This window comes from Melanotaenia boesemani, chromosome 23 (genome assembly GCF_017639745.1).
Source record: "Melanotaenia boesemani isolate fMelBoe1 chromosome 23, fMelBoe1.pri, whole genome shotgun sequence".
In the NCBI taxonomy this organism is placed as follows: domain Eukaryota; kingdom Metazoa; phylum Chordata; class Actinopteri; order Atheriniformes; family Melanotaeniidae; genus Melanotaenia; species Melanotaenia boesemani.
The window spans coordinates 24,954,130-24,979,997 of NC_055704.1; the positions used below are offsets into that span (position 1 = coordinate 24,954,130).

At 39.3% G+C, this 25,868-nt stretch overlaps 1 protein-coding gene across 3 annotated transcripts in view; it reads right to left on the reverse strand.

Annotated features, from left to right (window-relative positions):
- Window positions 1-25,868, reverse strand: part of si:dkey-97m3.1 (fatty acyl-CoA reductase 1) — a 65,838-nt gene that overhangs the window by 35,069 nt on the left and 4,901 nt on the right. For all 3 annotated transcript variants that reach the window (XM_041977601.1, XM_041977602.1, XM_041977603.1), the window contains one exon: window positions 6,716-7,003. In XM_041977601.1, the coding sequence (XP_041833535.1) occupies window positions 6,716-7,003 (288 nt within the window). The remainder of the gene's footprint in view (window positions 1-6,715; window positions 7,004-25,868) is intronic.

The window sequence follows — 25,868 nt, forward strand, 5'->3', positions numbered from 1 at the left end:
TGGTGACTTCAGGAGTGAGAAGCAGATGTTTCATGTTTGACAGTTCAGACAGGGACTTCAGCAGCTCCACTAGTGGAGGCACAGACCCCGTCACTGGAGCTGGACGGGATCAATATATCCTAAATATTTACACTGCTGGAAGGATCACCAGGCTCTGGATGCAAACAAGAGGAAATCAATAGAACAAAGCATTCATATTAGATAAAAGCATGGTAACAGATAAAAGGCTGAAAACCACAGAGACAAGAGGTAACGCATCAAAAAAAAGAGTGTTGGAGCTGGAGGAAAGTGTGTGAGCCCAACTTTATGAGTAGACTGGATCAAGATTTCAATCCTTTTAGCAGGAATAACTGTGTTATCCCACAGAAAAGCAAAGAAGTCTTTGTTTTGTACAGTTCATTAATACGGCCACGTTTACAGCAGTTTTAATTCCTCACAATATATATAATTTAATCCTTTTTAAAATGACCTTAAATCTTAAATCCGATGTAAGTGGCTGGTTTATTCTGATTTTAAATCCTAACTGAATAATTCCTCGATCATATAAACGTTCATTCTGCTTTGAATGACTTTCCGGTCGTTGTGAGCATGCTCGTTCCCCTGTCCTGTCACCATGACGACACGGTACTCCACCTCCCTCCTCCTCAGCTGATGAAAGTATAGTAGGATGCTGGTGACAAGCTGCCGCTTCGAAACTAAAATCAAAATCAGAGTGAAAATGTTCCTCTTATGTGTCTTCCATGTTGTAGACCAAACAAAAAGAAGCAGGAAGTGGAGCTTGTTTACTTTGGGTGGACATAAATACGCACGTCCACCCCCTGTCCAATCAGAACCCCCCCCAACCCCCCAATCTAAAGCAGAATTAAATAAAGGAGTTTAAATGTGTTTTCAATGTAAACTCAATTCAGAATTACTATTTCCATGTAAACGCGAAGAAGAATACTTTTAATTCGGAATTATTTAATTCGGAATTATTAATTCTGAATAAACTAATGCCATATTACCGGCCAATGTGCCCCAACTGCACTACGATCAAATGCAGTGTTTTGAAAACTTGGTATTCAATGAAGGAAATAAATGGCCAAGCAATATGCTTTGTTGGCTCACTGTAATATGACTTTACCCTTGAAACTCCACTAGATCGCTGGCGTCTTCAAGCATTATCGCTTATATTGTCAACAGTGTCTCAGGAGGGGTGGAGTGTAGCTCTGTGGGGTAAATGTGATGGATATTTTACCCTTTAGCTGATCTACGGAAGTCTTCCAGACATTTCTACCCCGTCCAGCAGGTTTACAATCCAGCCACTAAATGTAGTTTTATTCAGAGACTCTATCTGGTAAATCCACAATGATCCATGATAACAACATTATTTATCACATTTCATCATAAAAACATCACCATCACTACTATGTTGCTAAGAGACCTGTATTTAGACCTGGACATGATGATGAAGCCACTTCCTGTCAGACTTTCCACCAATCAGAGAGCTTAGATTGACGGTAACGTCCAATCAGGAGCAGCCAAAGATCAACCAGTGAGCAGAAAGTTCTATGTGTGTGTGAAAAGAAGAAAAATAATGCTCCTCTATGGCTGGAATAAAGCCAAGAAGACGTTTCTGATGCACGGTGGCGCCACAAAGCAGCTGAGCTGGAGTTGGTTTAGTGAGGATAGCAGGTAAATAGTAGCAGGAATAACTGGAAATGAGGAAAAAGTGGAAACATGGAAATAGTTTCTGTTGTGTGTTTGTTTCAATAACAATATTTTTTCTCCTGAAAGCCAAGACTTGAGAGAACGATGAGATGAGAAAAGGTTTGGTCACTGTTGGTCTGTGTGTTATTTCTACAAAGTTCTGTTAGTAATAAATTCTGCTTTCTTCTTCTGGTCGACCTTTATGCTGCTAAATCTATTCATACATTCATTTTACATCATTTACCTCCCAATCTGACAGCTGAGGCTGTCCTGTAAAAACAATGTCAGGATGTGAAATTGGGATTAAAAGAGTTGAGGTACTATGTACATTTTTACATCAAAAGCAAAGAGCAAAAAAAAAAAAGCTTGGAGGTTTAAATTCTAAATTCTTATGAAGACAAACTGGTTTATGAAGAGCATGACCAACCTGCAGCCGTGATTCATCCAAGAACTTAGGCCAAGTTGTAAATGGATTGCATTTGTTTTTTTATTTCTATAGTTTCTGGTTTGGCTTACTCACAGAGGAAAAAGAAATTAATTGCACTTTTTGATTTTCATTGTATTTACTTGATTTAGGTGATTGCTGGAAACGCAGAGATGCAATCTGATGCAGCACAGTTTTCCAGTAAAATTTAAAGGTGAACTCGCTGCTTAATGATACAAGAACTCGCGGTATGAACTGAAGGTATGAGGCAACTATTTAACTTTCCAGCAATGCAGATCAGGCGAGCTGGACAATTCACGTAACAGATTTATTGACGCACCTATAACAGCTCAACGGCGGACAGTAGAATCAGTTAACAGACAAATCTGTCAGAATCTTCTGCAGAGTACAAAACCACCCACAAGATCCTGCCTTGTAGGCTAAATTCCTTAAGATCTCTGTTCCTACCCAAAATATTCCACCTCCCACCTCTGCAGTTGTCAGTTCATTCAGTTGCAGAGCTGTCCCTGCAGCATCAAGATGCTGCACAGCCTTAAATGCTGCTTCTGGGTTCAACTGCCTGTGGGTGGGGAAAGCATGTTGCAGAGCAGGAGAAAGAGCCTGTGCACCAAAGGCCGACTTTATCAAGTGCCTAACATGCCATTCAATGCCTGGTGCTGCAGCAGAAGCTGGGACCATTATACTATTTTCCCTGGATTAAAGTAGCCTCGGCACAGACAGGAACAAACAGAGCTTAAATGGGGAGGGCAGAGCAGTGGCGATGCACAGATTCCTATCGGTTTGTCCTTTTCCTGCTTGGGGCAGGTCCTCCGACTGCATCCTTTGAAAAACACCACAGGACAGATCTCTTGGTTGTTACCTAGCAACAGGTTGTAAGAAAGATACTGGCCTGGCTGGAAGGATGAGAGGCTACTTGAGAGACAATAACACCATAGTTCTTCATGAATTATCCTCATTCTGAAAAGAATAATACTGACCTGAGGACCTGCATGAATAACAATTAGTACTTGAGGCTGTGTCATGGAAATTCTATGACATCACCTCTGAATGTGGACGGAGCATGAGCGAGCCTTTGTGTGGCCGAGCAGTGACCTGATGCAGTGACTGCAAATCCAATGGAAAACTGATGAGGGGGAAATGCTGCTAATACTAACTGGGAGTGAAACGAATGTCGATAGGTAAAGTGAAGTGGGTTAAATGCTTGGATAAAGGTCAAGTGATATGCTACAAATACTGAATTTTCTAAATGAGCATTGTTGATCCATTTCAGGTTCATTGATGTCTCTCATTTACACAGAACTGCTGCCAGCATTCAGATTTTTAATAAGCCTTTGAATTTCACAGCAACGTTTCATAAGTCAAATTACTTAGATGGATTTTCTGTATCTGAATTAAACTCTTTAAATTGAAAGATTTTTTTGTAAAGATGTAATAATTTATTTTCGCTGCCTTCTGTCTGAAATTACATACACAAAATAAATTAAGTATAACTCCACAACTACTCAGGCTGTATGTATAATCCTGGTTTCTACAGAGATTCCTACAGAAGTATCAGAATCAAGACGTGTTACTGTGTCTGTAAATTCACCTGGAACACAGTAGAAAATGTAAATGGTATCTCCTCCTAAAAGAAAACCACATTACATTCAGTGAAGTTTCCTCTAGGAATCATTAAAGTAATATCTGAAGAGGAACTGTGCAAAAGCAGAAGCTAAAAATGTAAACCTGAGTAGTTTTACAGATGTTTTAATAGGTGTCAAGCAGGTAAATATTTCAGGTAGCCATCGACCGATGATGGACACCTATCAGTGGTCAGTCAGCAGGATGGTAGGAATCAAATTTAGGGGCTATCCTTCGATTAGAAACACCATAAGGATCAAGAAAGAAGTAAAGCCCAAGCTAGTATATGATAAGAAGAGTAAATACTTCACTAGAAAATCTCCATGAGAGAAGTCTTTGTTTCATACGACACTTTCTTGTTACAGAGCTCATGTCTGTTTTCATTAAGGCTGAACGATAAATCGATTTTAAATGGAATTCGTAACATTAAAGATTGTAAATAACTAATTTTCTTGTTGTCTCTCTTGTGTTACGATCATTTGAACATCATGTGACAGCTACACTCACGTCACAGATCTCATCTTTCCATTAATTATTAAACAGTATGAAGATTAAACTATTAAGTAATTTCAATAGGTAACATTTTGCTGTTTGAAATTTAAAAAAAATAAATAAATTAAATTATTAACCAGTTAGATGAAACTTTAAAATTGACATTAATTTATCAGACTTGAGAAAATTAGTCATTTTCATCTGAAAGTACAGTGTGACTTTGACATGTTGGCAAATAAAGCTAAAATGATAGAAGATAAAATGAAGCAAAGAAAGGCTGCAGAAGAGGGAACCTGCATCTAAAACTTGTTTCAGATGGGAAAACCATAATCTGCTCAGTGTAAATTACAAGGTGGGGTTAGCTGGCACTTGTGAGCTAATTACATGGTGGGAGCTTTTCTTTGGACTGAAAGGCTGAACCATCTCACTCACCTTGACATGAGGAAGGGGAAAAAGAAATCTAGGAAATACACAGACAAAAAGAAGGTTTCCTGGTTAAATTACGGTGCATCTTCTCCACTGGCCGCCTGCTGCTCTCACAGCGGTGAGTAGGATAATCTTTGCAGCAGCGAGGACCAATGAGAAGAGTAAAAACAGATGCTACCAGAGGGAGACAAAGACAAGCAGGATTAAAGAGAGCTAGTTATTCTCTTAGGTGTGCTGACAGTTTGAGGCCAGCAGCGCTCAGACGGAGCAGCAGCGTGAGGACACAGCAGCTGTTGGCGAGTGCTTCAATACACACACGTGTCCAACCTTTGGTCCTCATTAAGTCCAACACAGTTTGATGGTTTTGTTGAGTCATGCTATGCTGACCAGACTGATTCCACTGAATCCACATATTTGAAGCTCATCCTCACTCTACCTCTCATCTTCCTCCCTTACTTCCCCCAAACTCTTACATTCCCTCTGATCTCTTGGACCCTGTCCTCCCCTCACTTCCTCTGTCCTAAAACTTTTCTTCATCTTCCATCCTCTGCATCCTTCCCTTCTTCTGCTCCAAACACTTCAGACATGTGCAATAATATAACCCCCTCCTAAGGTTTTAGTATTCGTGATCTGACTTCATCTCTGCTGAAGCTCAAAGATGAACTGTCGGACTCTTCTGGGGTCATTAAGCTCATTTCACCATGGCAACAGAGGCTGCTGCTGTAATGCACAGGCAAATTTCTGCTGCTCTGTAAACATACGACTGCAGTGTGTTTGAACAGCTGATGCTTTTTCATGGTTACCTGAGTAAGCAACATCCAAATGTGCAGGACATGTATTGATCCTGTGACTGCGAGTTAATCAGAGCAGACACGAATCCTGGTCGACAATAGATAGAAGTACTTTAGGAGCTCTTTCAGTTCAATTTACAGGTTTGCAACAGATTTGCAAATTCCAGGATCCTAATATATCATCGAAACATAAAGACACTCCAGATGAGACGGTTTGGTTCGGTAAAACGTGAACAGCCAAACGTACCCTTAGCTGATCGGTGGATATAAGCAGGGTATCAAAAAGATGTGTCAGCTAAGTAAAAGCATCATGCCATAGCGGCGTGACGCCTTCCTTAAATTATAACAAGCAACACCATTCCACAAAAACAAATGAGGAGTATGGTGGACGTCTAGCGGTCTTTCTTCTTAACATGTGACTTTAAAGGACAAAAAATGCACCGTTATTTAAATATGGAGACAAAATGCGTACCAACGTAATCATACTGTACCGACTGCGGCCCCTTGGCACAAAACGGGGCTTTAGAGTCTTATCGGTCCTAATATATAGATTTACTGGAAATGCTGATGTTTAAAGAGAATCCTGCAGTTAAAAAATAGCTTATTTGTTTCTAGAAATGTTTTTAAACCAAAACTTACTGAACTTTTGTTCGTATAGTGGTACTTTTAGATAAAAGTTTGCAACACACTAGTTTTTAATCACCATTTCATGTAGTGTATAACAATGCCCAGCACCAGTTCTTATACTTACTTGAACTACGGTTAAAACCCATTCCATCATGCTAATATCTGATTCATGTCGGCAGGTTATAGATTGTACAACTCTATGTAATAAAACTCAAATCAGCTTAAACTGACGGCACCTGACCTAAAAAGACCAAGATACATGATTATATATTCAGGAATAGCCACAAACCTAAAACAGAAAAAAGCTACCTGGCAGAAGAGACGACAGCAATGAAGACGAGGCTGAAGGTTCAACGTGTAATATTCTGGGGAACAGATCATTCGTCCAATAAAAGCCGAGAAAGTCAAAGCTGTTGCTGACATTATAACAAAAATGTATTTAACTTTAACAAGGGGAAAGATTTTTACAATATGCACATAAACACAGTGCACGTGGTAATTAAATCCTGACATAAAGTCCTCTCACTTTTCTAAACACCTAAAAATCCCCACAGACTGAGATACAGTACTTCTATGTCTCCCGTGGGTGGTAACAGGTTGAGATTACATGTAAAACACTCTTTACCTTGCACTTCATCATGTCGCTGACCCTCTGCTGCATGGACTGCCCAGCTTTAGGCCTGACCAGGATGTAGAGGGCTTTAACATCGGGGCAGGACCTCAGCAGCTTCTCCACCAACACTTTTCCCATGAACCCTGTAGCTCCTGTGATTAGCACGCTCTTGCCAGCATAGAACTCTGCCATGGACGCCATGCTGCCGCCCGCCGTGCCACAGCAGATGTCCGTCAGTCTAGCCTTTCCGTCTGTCGGCTGCTCTCCCAAACCGTCAAGATCCCGGCCGTCAGACAGCTCCTGCAGCGAGAGAGGGGGGAGGACGAGGATGTGAGGACTGGCAACCACAAACTTTAAATACTGTATCAGATAGCACTTGTTGAACGGGTGTGTGAATTTGAGTAATGAGGCGTGCATGAGAAGACTACATGCTTTAGTTTGATCATGGCAGGAAACTCATTTCAACTCATTCAAAGTGTGGTTATGTGGCATTATGTCTGTTTTGACCTTGAAATGCAAATTCTAAAAATACACACACACAATGATAGAGAGGCACCTTGTTTCTGCTTCTCTATGGTGTCCACAAGCAAATATTCATCCGCAACAGATAAAAACAAACAAAAGGAAACATCCTCATTTAAAAAAAGTTTGCTTGTTTTTTCAGAAAGAACAAAAGCAGCCAGTCAGCCCAGCATCATATTTAACTCAACTATCTTCCACCTGCTTCTAAATAAAGTTTAACCTGGCTGTGAAGGTGGCTGTGTGTAGTTGTACTTGTGTAAACATCTCATCTCACATGGTTTAGCTGTTGGGAGTGGATTCGTTAGAACTGGGTGTTGATTCAGGGTTATCCTTTATCACAAAATTTACATAGCAACAGATCCATGCCCCGTTTAGTTTGGCCAGTCCGTTTATTCAGAGCAAAGGACTGACTCACGTCGGCTTTAACAACAAACACACTATGACAAAGTGACCCTGACTCGACCTCTTCGTCACTCTTTATGGTTTTTAGTGTCTCCGGATGCCCGGCTCCCTTTGTAAGGGTACTGGAGGTGGTGTGATGGGCTGTGTCTGTTTCAGTATGATACATAAGAAGCTGTGTGTGTTACCAGATTATAACGAAAACCACACACAAGTCTCAGCACCAAAATTTAATCATCTAATAATGGTTTTCTTAATAATGGTAATAAACATGGTTTCAATAGAGGTGAAATCATTTTAAGCTAGATGGAGAAGTTTACTCATCCTCGTTTTGTAAAATACTCTAGAAACAGAGTCACAGAGGACGTTGCTGGTCATAGTAGCCATGTTTACGTGTGAAAAAGTATTCTGATTAAAAGTCTGATTGGAATTAAATACTTCATGTAAACATCAATCGGATCAAAATCTAATTCCCATCGAGAGGGTTGAGTTATGCTGACTGTCCTGGTAGAAATGCTCCTCGCTGCTGGTGCCTGTTAAATCAGCCGTACATCAGTGTAACATGATCCTGCACTTAAGCTCAAAGTTCACCTTAAAACCTATAAAACCAAAACAAACACAAACTTTACGACTTTTACAAGACGTGGCAGGACCAAAATTTATATTCATAATTAATTAATTTATAATCATAAAGGAGAGAGAGACTGAAATCCAATAAATACACATATACAGGTGTGTTTAAACACACATCCTGATCAGATGTAAACAGTCCAGGTCTGGCTGAAAATCCAATAGAAGAGATTTTGGACATGTAAACACGGCCGGAGAAAGTTTTAGTTAGTGGAGAGAGCTCGACGACGTCATGTCCAGTCGTCGTACTTTTCATTTTGTTGGTAAAATTAAAAGAGAGAACTGATGGACGGAATTTACCGGGACTTGAACCACTGACACAGTATTTAATTTTTCATTGTTTTTAAAACTGGGTGGAGGATGTACTCTCATCTATTTCCCTGGTGCAATAACTTCTTTTTCTTTTTTAATATACTTTCTGTTTTTATGGGTATGTTTTGTCATATTTATTGTTAATAGCCTCTTTGTCAAGGATTCGGATTGCTGATGGTGTTTTGATGTTGTTCTTTTGTCTTTTATCTAAGACCCATGTAATTTTATTCTGCACTGTGTCTCTGGAAAAGTGTTTGAAAGTCATTAAAAGGATTCTTGAATCTCAGTATCCCGACCAGTTCAAGAGAGATGTATATAATCCATTTCTATTAGACATCTTTATTTTATCATAAATATATCTGCCGATATTCAAAGATCCCAATATTCAAATATTTAGTTTTGCCCTGTTGGCTTACCAAACTGAAGCTCCATGAATCCCCAAACTTTGTATAAATAACCGTTAATTCAGCTACTATCCAGAAAAATGACCTGGTCTGACCTCAGTCCTGGACAGTTGGGATGGGGAGTCTTGTTCTGTAGAACCGGCCTGTAGCAACCTGCCAATAATATGATCATTTTGGCCATTTTAAATGTAATAAAGCCAATAATGGAATAACTGGCCAAAAATGTAATCTTACCTATTTTTAATGAGCAAACTGCACAAAAACTGCAAAAATAAACAAATAAATAAAAATAAACTAAAACTCTTGTATTTCTCTAAAATGGAACCTTATGCACATTTAATTTTTTATTTATTGAAAATCTTTTAACCTTTTCTTTTTTCTCTTTGTTTTATGGACTCTCTTTTACATGAAGACCCTGAACAGCATAGTCAGGATCAGTCCAAAGATACTTGGAGTCAAGCGGAGAGATCGGAGCTCCCTCTGGGAGTCTCAGGCCATCGCTAGAATCAGGGAACGCATCACATTAACGCTGATGACTGTGTGATGATGCGTCTAGTCGCTACCAAGCTCCCCTGAATAAAACAGATGTTAATCCAAGTCTTTTATTCCTTCAGCCATCAGGCTGCTGAATTCTGACAGCAGTCTACTGACTAGCTGATATTTGAACGCAGACTTTTATCCATTCTCTTGTTTTTATTATTTTTGTGACTTTTAAGGCATTTTTTGTTTTTAACTTATTTCTTATCTTTTATGTGTTTGGACTGCTGGTGCTCTTGAATCTTATTGATGTAATACCACATGAACAGCAGCAGTTATTACATTTAAACCTTTTTTCATGCTAGGCCAATAACCAAACAATAACATTATAACTGATATTGTTGGCTCAAAAATCTTAATATAATATTGTAAAGTTATTATGGATTGGCTTTATTACATTTAAATTGACCAGAAGTATTACCTTGTTGGTTGCTGCAAGGACGGCTGAATCCAAAACAGACAAAAGAAAAAAAAAAAAACCTGCAGCAATCATTTTAAAGGGTTTATTACAGCTGGACTTTGGAGGTCTTGTAAATATAGTAGAAGCTACTTATAAACACAAATGAGTGGTGGTTTTATTATTGTCACAGTTTAATATATAATTGGTGTTTTGCTAATCTTTAAAGTGCTCTTCCTTTTCCCACTCCGAGCTTCTTGACTGTGTCTCTAATCCTCATTCGCTACCAGTTGTACCGTCTTGTTATAATGAGTAAGGTATGAACTGGGAAACTAATAAACATCCTGAGTTTAACGCTGTAAAAAACACTTGAACTGTGCCATTTCAGTTTTATGTTAGAACGTTGGGCCATCGCTGGGTTTAACTTTGTCCTTATTGCGTGTAGGTGGGTACTGACAGCAACCTGACGCATCACGTGGCTTCAGCCGAGCTCTCTGTGACTCAGTGATGCCGACAGCAGCTAGCTGGTTCTCTGATCAGAGCACTGTGTCAACACGTGGGCTTAAAGCTCTCAACCACACAGCCAATGCTGCTGTTCTTTGAGTGTAACCACGACAACAATGCATCAAAGCATTTCAGGCCTCTTGAAGATTAGATGACATCTGACCGTCTCTGCTTTGTGTCATGCTTTCTAGCCAACCAATCACAGTAGGAGGGCAGCAGTCGTGGCACGTTTGGCCTGATCCACCGTCAGTTCAGGCTTGATGGGACGCCCACTTGTAAAATTACCACTTGGCAACAATGGGCATTATATTTAGTCAAAAGCAGTGCTTGACAAGCACTTTTTGTGATTAAGTGAGCCGTCATTTGCAGACTAGATGATTTCCCCTGCAACATTCCTCAGCTGCTGATTACCAACAACAGAAACCAAAACCCTCACGAGCCAAGCGTGGCCCAGAAACAAAACAATCTTCCATTTAATTGCTTTCCTTCTATTGTGCTGTCAGTGCATGCAGCATTTAATTACACTATCCTCACAAACCATACGAAGGCAGATGTGCTTGATTCTTGCCCCAGAAAATAAAAGTTTGTGATTCAAACAAAGCAAACTGAAAACATTCATGTCAGATTTTAATCGATTTTGGATCTAGAGCTCTCAGATGCATCAGGTAATATCTACAGATTTACTGCTCCGTGTGCACAAACTACATAAAAAGGTCCCAGTCAAGGTCTTCTGCTGAGGCCCCTGACATTCCAGCTCTGTACTGTACAGATTCCCTGTGGACACGAGGACAAGGACAGAGGGGCTGAAAGTCACTACGGATTAACGCCTCACAATGGAGACATTCCTGCAGCTGAAAAAGTATTGGGAGGGAGGGCATGTACATCTAAGATTCACAATGCTGAATAAACAAGTCCACAGACCAAAAAAAAGATTAGTTCCTTTTAGACCAGTTCTGCTTCTTCTGTGGCCTGGCGTCCAGCTTTAATCTGCTGCAAGCCAACATGGAGAGGCTTAACCGGTATACCAAGTACTCTGTTGTCTGTCCAGATTATTCCTACAAATTCACATTATCATTTATTCTACCTGCAGGTAAACTTGTTTTGCACTGAATTGACATTCATACATATTCTAAGATAAAATTAGTGCCCTTTGATTTCCACATTCTGGAACTGCTTACTTTTCCAGTTAAACTGAAATCAGTTGCACAACATGGAAAATCATGGAATTTGCTTATTTGTGGGTTTGATCTGTTTTTTGCAACAACTGAGTTTTTCACAATGCCTGAGCCACATGACAAGGTTGGAGGTTTTCTTCTCCTTTAAGGATGTGTTACCAAACTAAGACACCAAAGAAGATCAAACAGACTCAATAAAAGCATGACAAAATATATATAGCTATATATAAAATATAGCTGTTAAAGCCAATGTGACAATATGAAAGTTTCCTTAACCCCTAAAAAGCTCCAAGCTGTCTTGCTATTTTTTTCATGGAAAAATGCATGTAGAACCTCAAACTTTTAAACCAAGTAACTATACAGACAACAACAGTGGCCAAACCTTTTCTCATCTGGATGTCATTCTCTCAGGTTTAAGCCTTCAGGGGAAAAAATATTGGCACTAAAACAAGCAGAAATGATGATTTATAAGCCATTATAGCCATAGAGCTGTGATCTAGGGGAGTTTTAAGGACATCACAGGTTAGCAGGAGTTACTGAATTTTGTGAGTTACTAACATTTGTGAGGCTCAAAAATGTTGGTTATTAGTATAGTAAAACTTTATTTAATCACTATTTAATTTGTCAATTACACAGATTATGAAAGACAAGTAGAATATGGCTTCAGCTTCAGTCTTGTTTTACAGCAGCGGCTCTCAGACTTCATTCTTTGACTAAAAGGAAAAGTCAAAGTCATGGGCCGTGAGGATGAGGACTAAAAGCTTAAGGGACCACTTCTCTGGCTCTGATGCCCTTCTGACAAAGTACTGTGTCATGTCAGAATCACTGAGGGTCATTACAAAAATAAAGTTTGGAGATGGCCATGGCCTAATACAGCTGAGGCCTACAGTTGTCTGCAGCTAATGCTGCTGCACACTGGCCTTCTTTCACATTTCTTTTGTGTTCTTCATTTTTCTCCCAAGGAGTTTTATGCTGTTTGTCTGAGGCAGGAAAGCCTCGGCTTTGCAGTCCAGCCTCCAGCCTTTCCTCACACAACTGCTCCATTAGTGGGTCAACAGAATGCAGCTGGAGACACGGGAGTAAAGAAAAGAAGAAGAAGAAAAGAGGTCTACTGCTGCACACTGGCAAAGGCCATTATAGATGGACAAAAAGAGAGGGAAGAGAAGAGGGGATGTGAGAAAAACAGAAAGACGAAAATGCAACCAATAATTAAGACAGCAATTGTCAACTTCAGTGTCAAGCCAAGCGACACAAAGGATGAGTCTGATCTTTTCACTGTGTAACAGCAACAATGGTGGAAAAAGTCCTGAGAGGCTTAGTTTGGTAAACAAGGCGGTACAACTGGTGGATGACAAGAAGAAGCTAATGAGGGTGGTGTGATGACCTGAACGTAGGACTAGGGCTGGGCAATATGACCCAAATCTTATATCTCCATATTTTTTACCTGAATCACGATAAACGATATATATCTCAATATATATATATATATATATATATATATATATATATATATATATATATTGTCAAGTAATCAAAAAGACAGCTCTAATTTACAGCCTTCAGAGCTAAAAACAGTTTTATTAAGGATCAGCAGCACATGTGCATTAAAACAGCTGATTGAAATTAAAGTAGCTTAATATTAAATTAAACAAACTAAATGAAAAATACTTTTCAACGACCATAACAAAAATACAGCAGTGCAAAATGCAAAAAAAAAAGATGCTTTTAACTCAAAACAAGCTATCTCGATATAAACGATATTCCCTCCTTCTATATTCCGTCTGATAAAGTCTCGATATATTTGAAAATCTCGATATATTTGAAAATCTCGATATATTGCCCAGCCCTATGGTAGGATTATGGAAAAATAATCAAGATACTTTCAGTTAGGGCTGCAACGATTAGTGGACGTTGTCGACAATAGTCGACAATAAAAAAAAAAAAAAACTACAGAGTGAGACATCGTCTTCTAATCCTATCTCTGCTGAGAGTTGCACAATGCACATGCGCAAAAGAGGGAAAAAAATACAGAGTGAGACATCGTCTTCTTTTTTTTTATCTCTGCTGAGAGTTGCAAATGCTCCAACTGCGGCGGAGAACGTTAAAAGTCTGGGATAACTTCACGTTAAACTTAAAAAATAAATTAAATACATGTGAGATTTGTAAAGCGGACCTTGTGTACCACAAATTACGTCTGCAACGCTCAAACGTTTAAAGAGGAGGAACGTCGGACTTACATAACAACCTCATCCAAGATTTCAAAGCTGGAAGTAAAATATGAGAATTTATTAATCATGAGATACATAATCCGATTAGTTGACTAGTTGTTTTAATTAATCGACCATCAGAATAATCATTTTTTTGCAGCCCTAGTTCAGACACAGCGTTACAGTATGTGGTCCAAAGGCCTTAAACCCCCCATCATTCCCTGGTTACCAGGATGCCAGGCATCCTACTGCTCCTTGTGGTAACTAGAGCTGGGTTTAAAACAAAGGTCACATTTCCCCAACTGGGATCTTTAAAGTACATTTCAAATAAAATCTTTTATTAGTGATAGTTTTTATTATCTTTTATAAAAAAATAAATACAAGAATCTTCCATACATATTCAATAAAACTAATTAAAAGCACATTTCTGTCATTTTAGACTCATTTTTTTGTATTTTTGTTGTATTTAACAATATTTAAAGGTAATTTATTTGTTATACGTGCTAACGTCTTTCATTAAACATTAAAAAGCTGGAACAAAACAAAAGAGCCAAGTAAAAAGTAAAGGTATAAACTGTATTTTTATTATGGAATTTTTCTTTACAGTATTTTTTTGACGTCCCTGCTGCTGGAATATTACCGTTTTGTTGATGGGGCGGCATGGCTCAGTGGGTAGAGTGGTCATCCTGTAGCCCAAGGGTTACTGGTTCGATCCCAGCCCGGAGAGCTCGAGGTATCCCTGAGCAAGACACCGAACCGCTAACTGCTCCTGACGGGTCGTGGTTGAGCATGGCAGCTTCCTCCATCAGTGTGTGAACATGTGTGTGAATGTGGCATACATGTAAAGCGCTTTGGATAAAACATTATACAAATACAGATGACATGTTAATAAAGATGTTGATGTTCTTCTGTCATGATAAAGTTACATAAGCATGTTTTATTTGGCCGTTTAATTTATATATGTCAGAATTTTTAAGCAAAATAATGTCAAGGTGGTGAAGATTTAAGTAAACCTACTAATATCATACTGAAGGTAAAAGTGATGTTTAAAGGTGAATTTCCAACAGACCAGGACAAAGTGTCCAACGACCATTGAGCTTTGGCTGATTACATGAGCAGGGTTTTATTCTAGATATTATCCAGCTGCAGCTTACTGTAAGAGCAGATAAATGCAGTTTAATCTAAGTGTTATAAGTGATGCATCACTATTAAACATGTTGTCCAGCATCCTACAGCTCAACTCTCCCACTCAGTGTTTGAGTTTGTGCCTCTCTACCTCACTCAACCCACATGATTTTAACTTTTAAGTGCTCTTTTTTAAAGATTGCAAATTAGTGTACAAAAAATAGAAAGTCTTACTTCCACTTCGTTCTTTTCCTGAGGCAGCTAAGTGCTAATCTAATTAGAATTAATTAGATCTGCTGCAGGCTTCATAGATTTTAGTAGTCTCTCTTTAAATGGGTCCCTTTTTTTCAAACATGGGCCCGTTTCAAATCTACTTGTGAAAGTTGCTTCTCACATCAGATATCTGGCCACAGGAGAGCAGGGGCATGAGCTTACGTTTCTATGTGGACACACACATCGGGGCATCGTCTACGTTACGTCTGGTGGCAGAGAGACTCTGTAATTACAGCAGGCGTCTGAGTGACAGAGGATCTCTGTGCAGCGGTGTATGTTTACACCAGGCTGAAAACCCAGACGGCCAATCGTAGTCTGAGAGCTGCAAACGGGTCAGCGGTCCTGAACCTGCTCTGTGTGGTCGTCACGGTGAGAATCTAGAGCATCGCTTTCAAGTAACAAAGAAGACTCTCGTCCCATAGAATTTAAGGAGTAGCTGCTTATAAGTTTCCCTAGACTGTAGGGAATTTGTAGTTTTACCTTCAAATATCAGTTCCTAAGGATTAAGAACTGTCCAGCTTTTTATTGCTTGGCAAGTTGGGAGAAGTGGGTCAAACTGAAGCCATCCTAACTAAAATATTAATAAATGTTTTTCTTTTGTTTTTCATTTATTTCAGGTAATTCTGTTAGAAACTAACTGGGAGGTTGCTGCAGCTTTAATGAGCTTTCACAAGTTCAGAATGATAAACAAACAGGATTGCCCACATTTAGCCAAATATCTTCCCTGAAGGCAAAGCACTGCTTAAATTTATCAGTGTTGTGGAGAATGGTACGTGTCCACGAAATTCATTTAAAAATAATTTTTGATAGAAATTTATTCCACTTAATAAGACACAACAATCTTATCAAACTTGATTACAGTGTTCACAATGAAAACCAATCACTGAATCAAAGAAGCAGCAACAATGGCTTCAAAATATTTTTTCTGTTTTTCCCAACACTTTCCTGGGATTTCACTCAATCCTTCAGTTAAATCCTGGAACACCAGCAGGTGGGATAATGTACGAAAATGTCAGCAAATATTCCAGAACAAAAGCTGCTGTGTGAAGAGATGAACGTGTGCTGGTGAGACTGTGGGTGATGTATGTATGGTGCTTTCTGTTCACTCCCTGCTGTTGTGGGCTTGTGCAGAAACATTCGGTGCTCGGATCAACACAACAATGACTTTTTGTCTGCTGTTCTCAAAGTCTGGCAAAGAAAACACTGATTTTCAAAGCCTGATTTTTACATTACACACTGGCTCCTATGTGCTCTAGACCAGTGCTTCTCACCCTTTTTGACCTTGGGGCCCAATTTTCCAGTAAAAACTTTAGTATTCAATAACTAAACCAAATCCATCGACAGATAAAAAAAAAAGAAGCTGATTTTATACATTGAGATGAAGACATTTTTATCATGTGTATGTGAACCTGCACAGTCAACAAGATGCCGGATAGACTAACAATTAATGGAATAAAATCCTGCCGTTACAAGAACTAATTTAAAAGGTCAGGAGTCTACGACTGAGCCACTGAGTGTTTGACCCTGGAGAAGGTGGATGCACCTTAAGGCCCATTTATGCTCCAAACAGAAGACGGATACGCAGATGGACGGACAGTTCCGTCCATCTTCTGCGTCGGTTACACATGTAATTAGGTCTGTTTTCAGGGAGCTGAGCTAGCCGTCGCTTGAGTGACGAATGAAAGTACGAGTACGACAACGTTTGAAATGGACGTCGCTATTTCCGGACGTGAGGGAGCATAAATGGGCCTTTACGCTGCCTGTAATGAGTGAATGTACACTCCGCTTCTTCTGGATAAGGTTCAGCAGTAACTTCACACCAAAAAAAGCGTAAATATATTTAAAATTATAAAGATTCAAATGAAATAAATAGTAAACAAAAGTTATAGTTAATTTATCTAAACAATAAAAAGTTTAAATGGACCATTAATTTAAAGAAATTTCTTAGATTTTTTAAAGATTTTTCCTGTCATTGACATGACAGAGCTTTCCTGCACAAAAGTTTTGGATGTTTGGTTTCTAGCTGCTGCTTTGGGGTTGGAAGCTTCAGTACTGGATAGCCTTGGCTAACTCTCCACACACTGGGCTCTCAGCTCTGCCTCGTTACCTGTTTACATAATCGTACGTAACGAACTGGATGAACTCGGGTACTTAGGAGAACTTAGAGAACTTCTGTCTTCATTGTTTTAAATACTTCCCCATAACTGGCTACAGACTAGCGGCTCTTCTTCTGCTTATTGGGGTTTGTTAACCTTTAAAACTCACATATTGTCAAGTTTCTCAGGAACAGCAGAGTGTAACTGCAGCGTAAATTGTGCTCGATAGCTTACAGTTTAGGTGATCTAAGGACATTTTTCCAGGCATTTATATGCAGGGGTTTACAATACAATCCAACCACAAAATATAGTGTTTATTCTGAGACTATGTGGTAAATTCACAATGAGTGATCATTGATAACCATGAAGAAGTTACCTCCAATCAAACTTTTAACCAATAAGCTTATTAATGGTAACGTCCAATCAGGAGCAGCCAAAGATCAACCAGTGAGCAGAAAGTTCTATGTGTGTGTGAAAAGAAGAAAAATAATGCTCCTCTATGGCTGGAATAAAGCCAAGAAGACCTTTCTGATGCACGGTGGCGCCACAAAGCAGCTGAGCTGGAGTTGGTTTAGTGAGGATAGCAGGTAAATAGTAGCAGGAATAACTGGAAATGAGGAAAAAGTGGAAACATGGAAATAGTTTCTGTTGTGTGTTTGTTTCAATAACAATATTTTTTCTCCTGAAAGCCAAGACTTGAGAGAACGATGAGATGAGAAAAGGTTTGGTCACTGTTGGTCTGTGTGTTATTTCTACAAAGTTCTGTTAGTAATAAATTCTGGACTGGATTCGTCTACGGCTCTAATAAATTCTGCTTTCTTCTTCTGGTCGACCTTTATGCTGCTACATCTATTCAAACATTCATTTTACATTTTAGCCGTACAGTCTGATAACTGACGCGGTCCTGAAAACGTCATATCTGGATGTTGACTGAGATTAAAAGGGTTGAGCTCCGATAACCTATACAGTCCAGCAGCCTGCAGTTTTTTTTGCAACCCTCTAGACAGCCGTCCTCCCCCGTCATTCCTGCCAGTAAAGAGCTGCTGACTGGCTGGAAATCTCTGCACTTCATCCTAAAAATCTCCACTGTTCACATATGAAAACGGCTCTACACATTTTTTCCCTCTTAAAAAAACCCATACTAAATGTGGTGTTCAGTAATGAATTCTTCCAGTACTACATGTGCTTTTCCAAATGTGTCACCACGCCTGCTGGAGCTTGTGAAAAAGAATGATTCATCCCTCAAGCATGTCTATACTTCTCATCACAATACAGTGTTCATAATGTGAGTCCTACAGATGAGCAAGTATTGTCAGATATCTTCCGGGAGCATGTACTTGAACATAGGCATTAAACCTCTCGGTCGAGATAAAACAGCCCCAACAAGCTGAGCCACAGAGAGCCCAGAGGTGTTCATGATCCATTTGAGGCAGATCACAAAAGCCCTCACATTCAGCATCCAGTCCAGCTCACACAGCGGACGGCAGACATGCAGTGATGATGGAAAAAAGGCCTTAATTGGTGAGGCAGTCTCAACAACCCAATTACAGAAACAGCACAGAGGGCAACAGCTGCCCTGTCACTTCCCCTGCAGGCTCATTTCCCTAATGTTTAAAGTGGCTTGGATCAGGATATCACTTTTCAGCGAAGCTGACTTTATATCCTCGTATGACACATTTACTGTTGGCTCCATGGACAGCGCTGGCTGATGGGTCAGTGGATCGCAGCACAGCAACTTTCAGTGGCAACATGCAAATTATTGACTAGTTTTTGGCTAAAACTGGCTCACTATCAGACCAGCTTCCTGTTGTGCACTGCACATCCATAATATGCATGAGTAAAGTGAAGCTTCAGTGCAATGATACTGTTTGATACCATCTCATGCTTCATGACTCATCCATGAAAACTGATATCTGTTACCCAGTGATTGGATCAGGTCTCCAGCGCAAAGACTGATTACAATGGACACACAACACTAATCAATGTGGCACACTGCACACACTATAGCTTCACCTTCAGTTATACCAGCCAGGTTTCCAATTAATGATAAGCTGGTGGATGTCAAACGTCTCATCCATCCAATACACCCACCTGCCTGTCCATCCAGTACGCAGAACAGAGCTGAAGTGGAAGCCACGCAACGCTGATGATTTAGCAAATGAGAGGGACAAATTTCCGTAGATTGTTTCAGATTAATGCTGCTAGTGGACGGATTACCATAATGCAACAGGATTTCCTCACTATATCGTAATCTTTTTATCACTAAATGTGGCGTAAACGCACACCCTCAAGAAAATCATTCTGGCTTTGTTATCCCACAAAAACAAGATGGTATCTGATGGATATAACATCTGTAACTCTTGAAAACATGAGCACCTTTAAAAACAGCAGTAGTTAAAGCCAAATTAAAGGAAGACAAATATATGGAGTGCAAGTGTGTTTCAGGGTAAAGATGACGCAGTCGGCTTTGGTTGTCTGCTAGATACAAGACTCGAACAAATTCAAAGAAAGGATGCTTTCTTACCGGACTACAATGAGTTTCTGAGGGTCCACTAAGGCTGGAGTGGGGTGATTGTTCCACTGCCCGTATGGTAAAATTTTTCTGTGCTCTGCTCTGTGCACGCTACCCTCTGACCTTACTGTGTAATATATAATTCCTATGTCCTTCAGACTGGGTCAAATGACTTGATTCTCCTAATGTACTAATGACGCTCTACAGAAGATTAGTCTTTCCTTCGTGTAGACTCCACTTCTTTCTACATGATGGACTGATCTTCTTTAAAAGAAATAAAACGTATAAAATCATTTGATGATCCAGGTTAGGGCTGCACAATGTGTGAAAAATTTACCTTCATAACGTAATTAACCTGCATGTTATGGACCATTCTCAGTGGAGTCACACGGTTTCTTTACGCCGCCATGATGGGTGGCAAACAGTGACTGTTAACCTGCTTTATTAAAAAAATATCAATTTACTGAGTGAACAAACACAGTAGGTTACATTAACATAACTGCATTTTTTAAAATAAAAACATTAATTTGTCATTATCAAAGATGGCGTTTGGGGAATTTACACTTTTAAAGCCAGCTCTGAACGTATGTGGTCGGACAGCGATATATTGAAAAATATGCGCTTGCATATTTTATCGTGGTTTAAAAACCTTTAAAACTGCTAACTGGTGGAGAACTTTCTACACACTTTAACTTAATGGCATATATGAACTTCAGAGGGGTAGAATGAAAAGCTTACAAGTCTTTGGAAGCTTGTAAATATTTCGTGGCAGGATGTGTATCAGACCTTCAGCTGTAGAAAGTATTTCCTCTTCATGTCAAAGGTGAGAATGCAGCAGACACTGATAACGTTAATGCAATGTAAAAATTAGGTATGTCTCTATGTTATATTTATGAGTTAATGTGGCTTTACCGTGAGAAAATGTTGCTGTTTTATTACTGTTTTGCTTATTGACACAACTAGCCACCGACAAAGTGCTCATTACACAGCCGAGAGCCCTCCGGCACCTTCCAGTTATCTTGTTTGATGGCAGCAACCCATTTAGCCCATCGCTGAGGGCCGTCTGTAAAATGAAATCCCATCCTTGGGATGTCAATTGGAACATCCAAAGGCACAGAATGAATGTACAATTATTTTTTCAATGTGAAAAACTAGCTGTAGAAGCCAAGCCAGCAGCAGTATGTCTGCTTTGTTTATCTTTTTACCATGAACGCTGCCAATGTGCAAGTTACAGGATCAGGAGCTTACATGAACAAATATTTCATCTATCCAACTGAAATCAATGTGATCAGAGATTCCTGCTAACATGTTTACATGAGCGCTAAATAATTACTTTTTGAAAGCGGAAATGCACAATAATCATTAACCGCTCAGTTTCTAACAAAAGCGTTCACCACAGCCCGGTTTTCTGTTTTGCTGCCACCTTTGCTGTCACGTAACCCCCACGTGGTTCAAGCATGCTCAGAAACAACACACACCACAAACACAGTCAGAATGACTGTTTACATGAGTATTTCTTCCTGCTAATGCGACCATGAAGAGGTTTAAACCACCCCTCTCGATTGGATTGAGAATTCTTTCCGATCGAGGCTGTTTGGATCAGCTGACATGTTTACATGACACATTTTTATTCTGACTGGACGTTCGATGGGATGTAAACGTAACTAGAGACTATAGCTGAGAATGGTCTACACATTTCCCAACAATTGCCTAAACGATGATAAATTGTAGTCCTAATATCTGCATATTTTAAGGAAGTGATGTGATGTTGTAAATGCTGCTGTGCATTCATGCTCTTTGTCAAACTCCAGTCCTCGAGTCCTCCAGTCCTGCAGGCTTTTCTTTTTTCCCCACTCCAACACACTTAACTGAATGATTAGGTCATTGTGAAAAAGTTGACAAAAAGCTTTTGGATCCATTTGATTTGAACCAAGTGTGTTGGAGCTGGGAAACAACAAAAACCTGCAGGATAGCGGTCCTTGAGGACTGGAGTTTCACACCCCTGGTCTATGTGTATTAATGACAAATCAAATGGACTCTTACTGTCCTGGATACCTGCCCCATGTAGATGCTAATGGCTTAGAGCCTTGTGATGGTCGAAGGTAGCGAGAGGAGTGACGAAAATGCAAATGCAGAAGAATTTAGGGCTAAAAAGGACAGCACATTGTCAACTGTTCGGAAATATTTTGGTTACATAAGAGACGACACACTACAAACGCAGGTACTCTGTAAGAAATGCTGAATACCTGTGCCAACCACCAGTGGAAACACAGCAAACCCCCACTGCCACCTACAGTAACACCATAAGGAGCAATATGAAGTGTTCCTTAAATCTAGCGTTAGTTAAATCAATGCTACTAGCGTTAAATCAAGCTAAAGGTATAAAGTCCTCCTGTGCATGACAGTTTTGTGATTGGCACTCTATAAGAACACACTGAAACAGCATCAAATTTTATTTATTGCAAACATATCATCATCCAGCCCTACTCCAGCTATCTTTGTTTAGCAGAATTCCCATCACCCAGCAGAAGGAAAACTGTCAATTTATTTAAAAAATGTGACGTTAGGGCTGAGCACCCAACACTCACAACCAACAATCGATGCACTCTTGCTCATGTCCATTATTTAAATGATCTCTTAAACATATTTAAATATATTCATTAAATGAGCATATGGTGTTAAACTGTGTGCTTCCTTTCACTTATTATAAAATCAATATCTGCTCTTCTATTATGAACAAAAACCTTAGTCAGCTATAATTGCTAAAAATAAAACAATACTAAAATAATTGCAAATTAATTGGAATCAAGGTTTAATTAATCGTGGTATTGATTTGAGGTCATATTTTGCAGCCTGTGTGGCATCTTCTCAAGATCCAAAATGCTTTAAAAATGAATCCCTGGAAGTCGAAGGCAACACTAACAGAGTTGGTGATGTGAAAGAAAATCTTACTCTACCAATCTTTATTAACCACTAACTGAAAGTACAGTAATTTTTTGGATTATATAATTTGAACAGAGGGAAAAGTCTTATCAGTTTAATAACCTTTCAAAAAGAATTGCATTTTACCAACGAATTCCCTATACTGGGTTTATAAAATTTATTTATAAAACTGATTATTTTTGCCTCAGTGGAAGAATAAGGTTGCAGTTATGTTATGTTGCATTCAGCAGACACAAAGAAAAGGAAACAACTTTTGCTACCCAGCCCTCTCACATGAACTTGTGGATGGAAAGGAATGCAGACATGAGGCAGCATGTGAAGATGAAAGGCTGAGGTAGACGATTGTGTAATGCTGAGTTTAGCTCCGGTAGCAGCATTTGTCATGTAAACTTAGTTGGTTAGTAGTTATTTCTGGAGCTGGAAAAGTAAGGGTCTCTTTCCCCCTTTTTACATAACATTAAGGACCTAAAAATGACTTTGCTACGTTTATCACTGGAAGCACCTTTTTAACATGAAAACAGGGTGTTTCGGAGATGTTGCTACGGTAAATGGAAACAGCAATCACTCATTTTTGTGTTGTGAACAGATTAAACGGATGTAAAAACAACGGCTTTAACCTCAGCAGAGCCACGCAGTCCTTCACAGCCTGCTGACAGCACCAGGTAAACCAGGCTGTTTACCCTCCTCAGTCTTCCTGCATTCTTTCTGAAGAAAAAGTGCTTCATGTTTCACAGCAAAGTCATCAAGGGAGTGGCTCCATCATCATCATCGGTGTGATGGAGGATATTTTCAAAGTAAGGTCCTGCTTTCCTGTCTGATCAAATGAAGCACTGAGAGAGTGAGGCGAAACAGCCAGTTGGACATTTATGCTCAGAAAGAAGAGTCTGTATGTATATGGGGGGAAACTGTGTCTGACTGTGGCTGCTGGCCACTCTGTCCCTGCATAGGATGCTGGGCGTTCATCCAAAAGCTGCAGATTCAGACAGACAGCTTGGGTCACCCTGCCACAGACTTCCCTCATGGTGTCTCAGACAACATCAGTCCAAATAAGCTCCAGATTCCTTTTACTCCCACAAAAAGGGAAGTTTGTGGGCTTTTCTCTTCATGCAAACATCAGAGGCAGCCAGTTGGTCGAGTCAATTAGCCAAGTGGGATTGCTCTAATGGAAAATCTCGTTCTACTTACAAGGTGCAAGATGATACACTGACTTGACAAGCTGTATAAACAGCCTGGGCAACGGTTTAAACTTTCAGGGGAATTGAGGCTCAGGTGTGTACTGCTACCTTTCAAAGTGTCCTCAACATCAACCAGAAGATCATATTGCTGAGGATCAAGATCCTTCACTTTATCTAGTTTAGTAGGTTATAGTGCTCTATATCCTCTGGAGTATCTTCAGAATTAAATGGAGAAATCGACCCACGTGTTTCAAACAGAAGATCAAGAAAATGAGATGTTATTATCAGAGTTTATAACAAAAAAAACCCCACAAAAAACAGATTCACAAAGAAATGTTAGCTAATGAAATGTCTGGATGTGTCCAACCAACAGTCCAACAAATTAGAAGTGTGAGGAGACTGTTTGTTTCATAATGACTGAGACATGAATAATAACACATGACAATAAGTAGAGGTATGTCCCCACCCAGTTACAGACAGAAGAAGACCAGGATCGGTTTTCTTCCTCATTCCTGATTCATCCTCTTGCTTAACAACTCCTGACTGGTGATCCGGTCCTCTGTTGTTGTTGGACAGGTGGGACACAACTTACAGCCCCGAGGTCACATCGATCTACCTTCAAGCTGAGTAGCAGACGCTCTAACAGCAGCTGTAAGGTCTTATTCCAGGGATGCCCTTCATTTTCTTAAAAAGGTGTTATCTGGAATCTCTACCTGCAGTATCACATTTATAGATGTACAACCACACCCTCAATAATGAATTTATGTAACCGAGGAAAAAGGGTTGTGCCTCTTTGTTGCTTTAAGCACATTGTCAACACAGAAGGTCAAACAAGGTGATGAATTACAAGATAATAGCAGTGGAACCGTACTTGTGATAAATGCAGGTGAACAAATGCCAGTTTATCTCAAGTTGTGGCAAAAATGTGTGTAAAAAAACTAAAGTTTAAACTGCAGGTTTGGGTGTAAATTAAACCCTTAATACCTAAATTTATTTACAATAATATAAAAACAAAAATAGAGAAAAACTAGAACAATATAAAATACAATTAAATATCAAATAAAAATCAATTATATAACATAAACACACAAATAGTAATAAATAAAATAAATTAAATAAATAAAACTATTTTTTTTAAATACAAATAGAAAACAAAGAAGCCATAAGAAGTTTTCATCATTTTGGGGTCAAGGGGCACATTTCACTTAACGTGATTACTCCTAATTAAATATGTTTTACATCTTACTGTATAACCTTTTCTCCTATAATTATTATAGATTTATGGACTAATTCATAATAAATAACAGTGATGACAAAAGTTTAAAGAAGCTGTCTGAAGCTGCACATGTAGAACAGACTGAAGTGTCTCTCTGGAGGACCTGGTTTAAGGCTTCTGCTACCAGTTCAGGTGGTTAGAGTTTAAAAACATGTCTGACTGTAGAGACGTCTCATGTTCCAGAAGCCTCCTCTTCAGTATGTTGTAGTCACCAAATTAACACAGACAGAAAAAGCTTCTAAACCCTTTACATTACCATCCGGTGGTTTAGTCTAAAGGGTGTTAAATGTCAAACCCACCGGAAAATCCCCCGGATCCCAACAGTGTGGCGGCCCACTTAAACCGCAGATGGAGAGGCAGCAGGAAGGTGAAGCATTTACATCTATGTAAGCCTTAGGTTGGTTGGTTGGTTGAATGAACGAACGAACGAATGAAAGAACTTCTTGTGTGAGACTTTCATTAAAAATCTCGGCCTATCATTAGCCAACCATCTGAATTATGTGCTCATTAGAAAATTGATGAGGTATGTGATCAAACTGATAGTAAGAATAGATCCATGTGCCAAGAATTCTGGGAACTGACTAAATAATTGATTGAATAAGATAAGAAGTTTCTATGAGGCATCATCTCACTGTTATTTGTCTTTAATATGTACCCTTTATTAAACAGTTATTATGT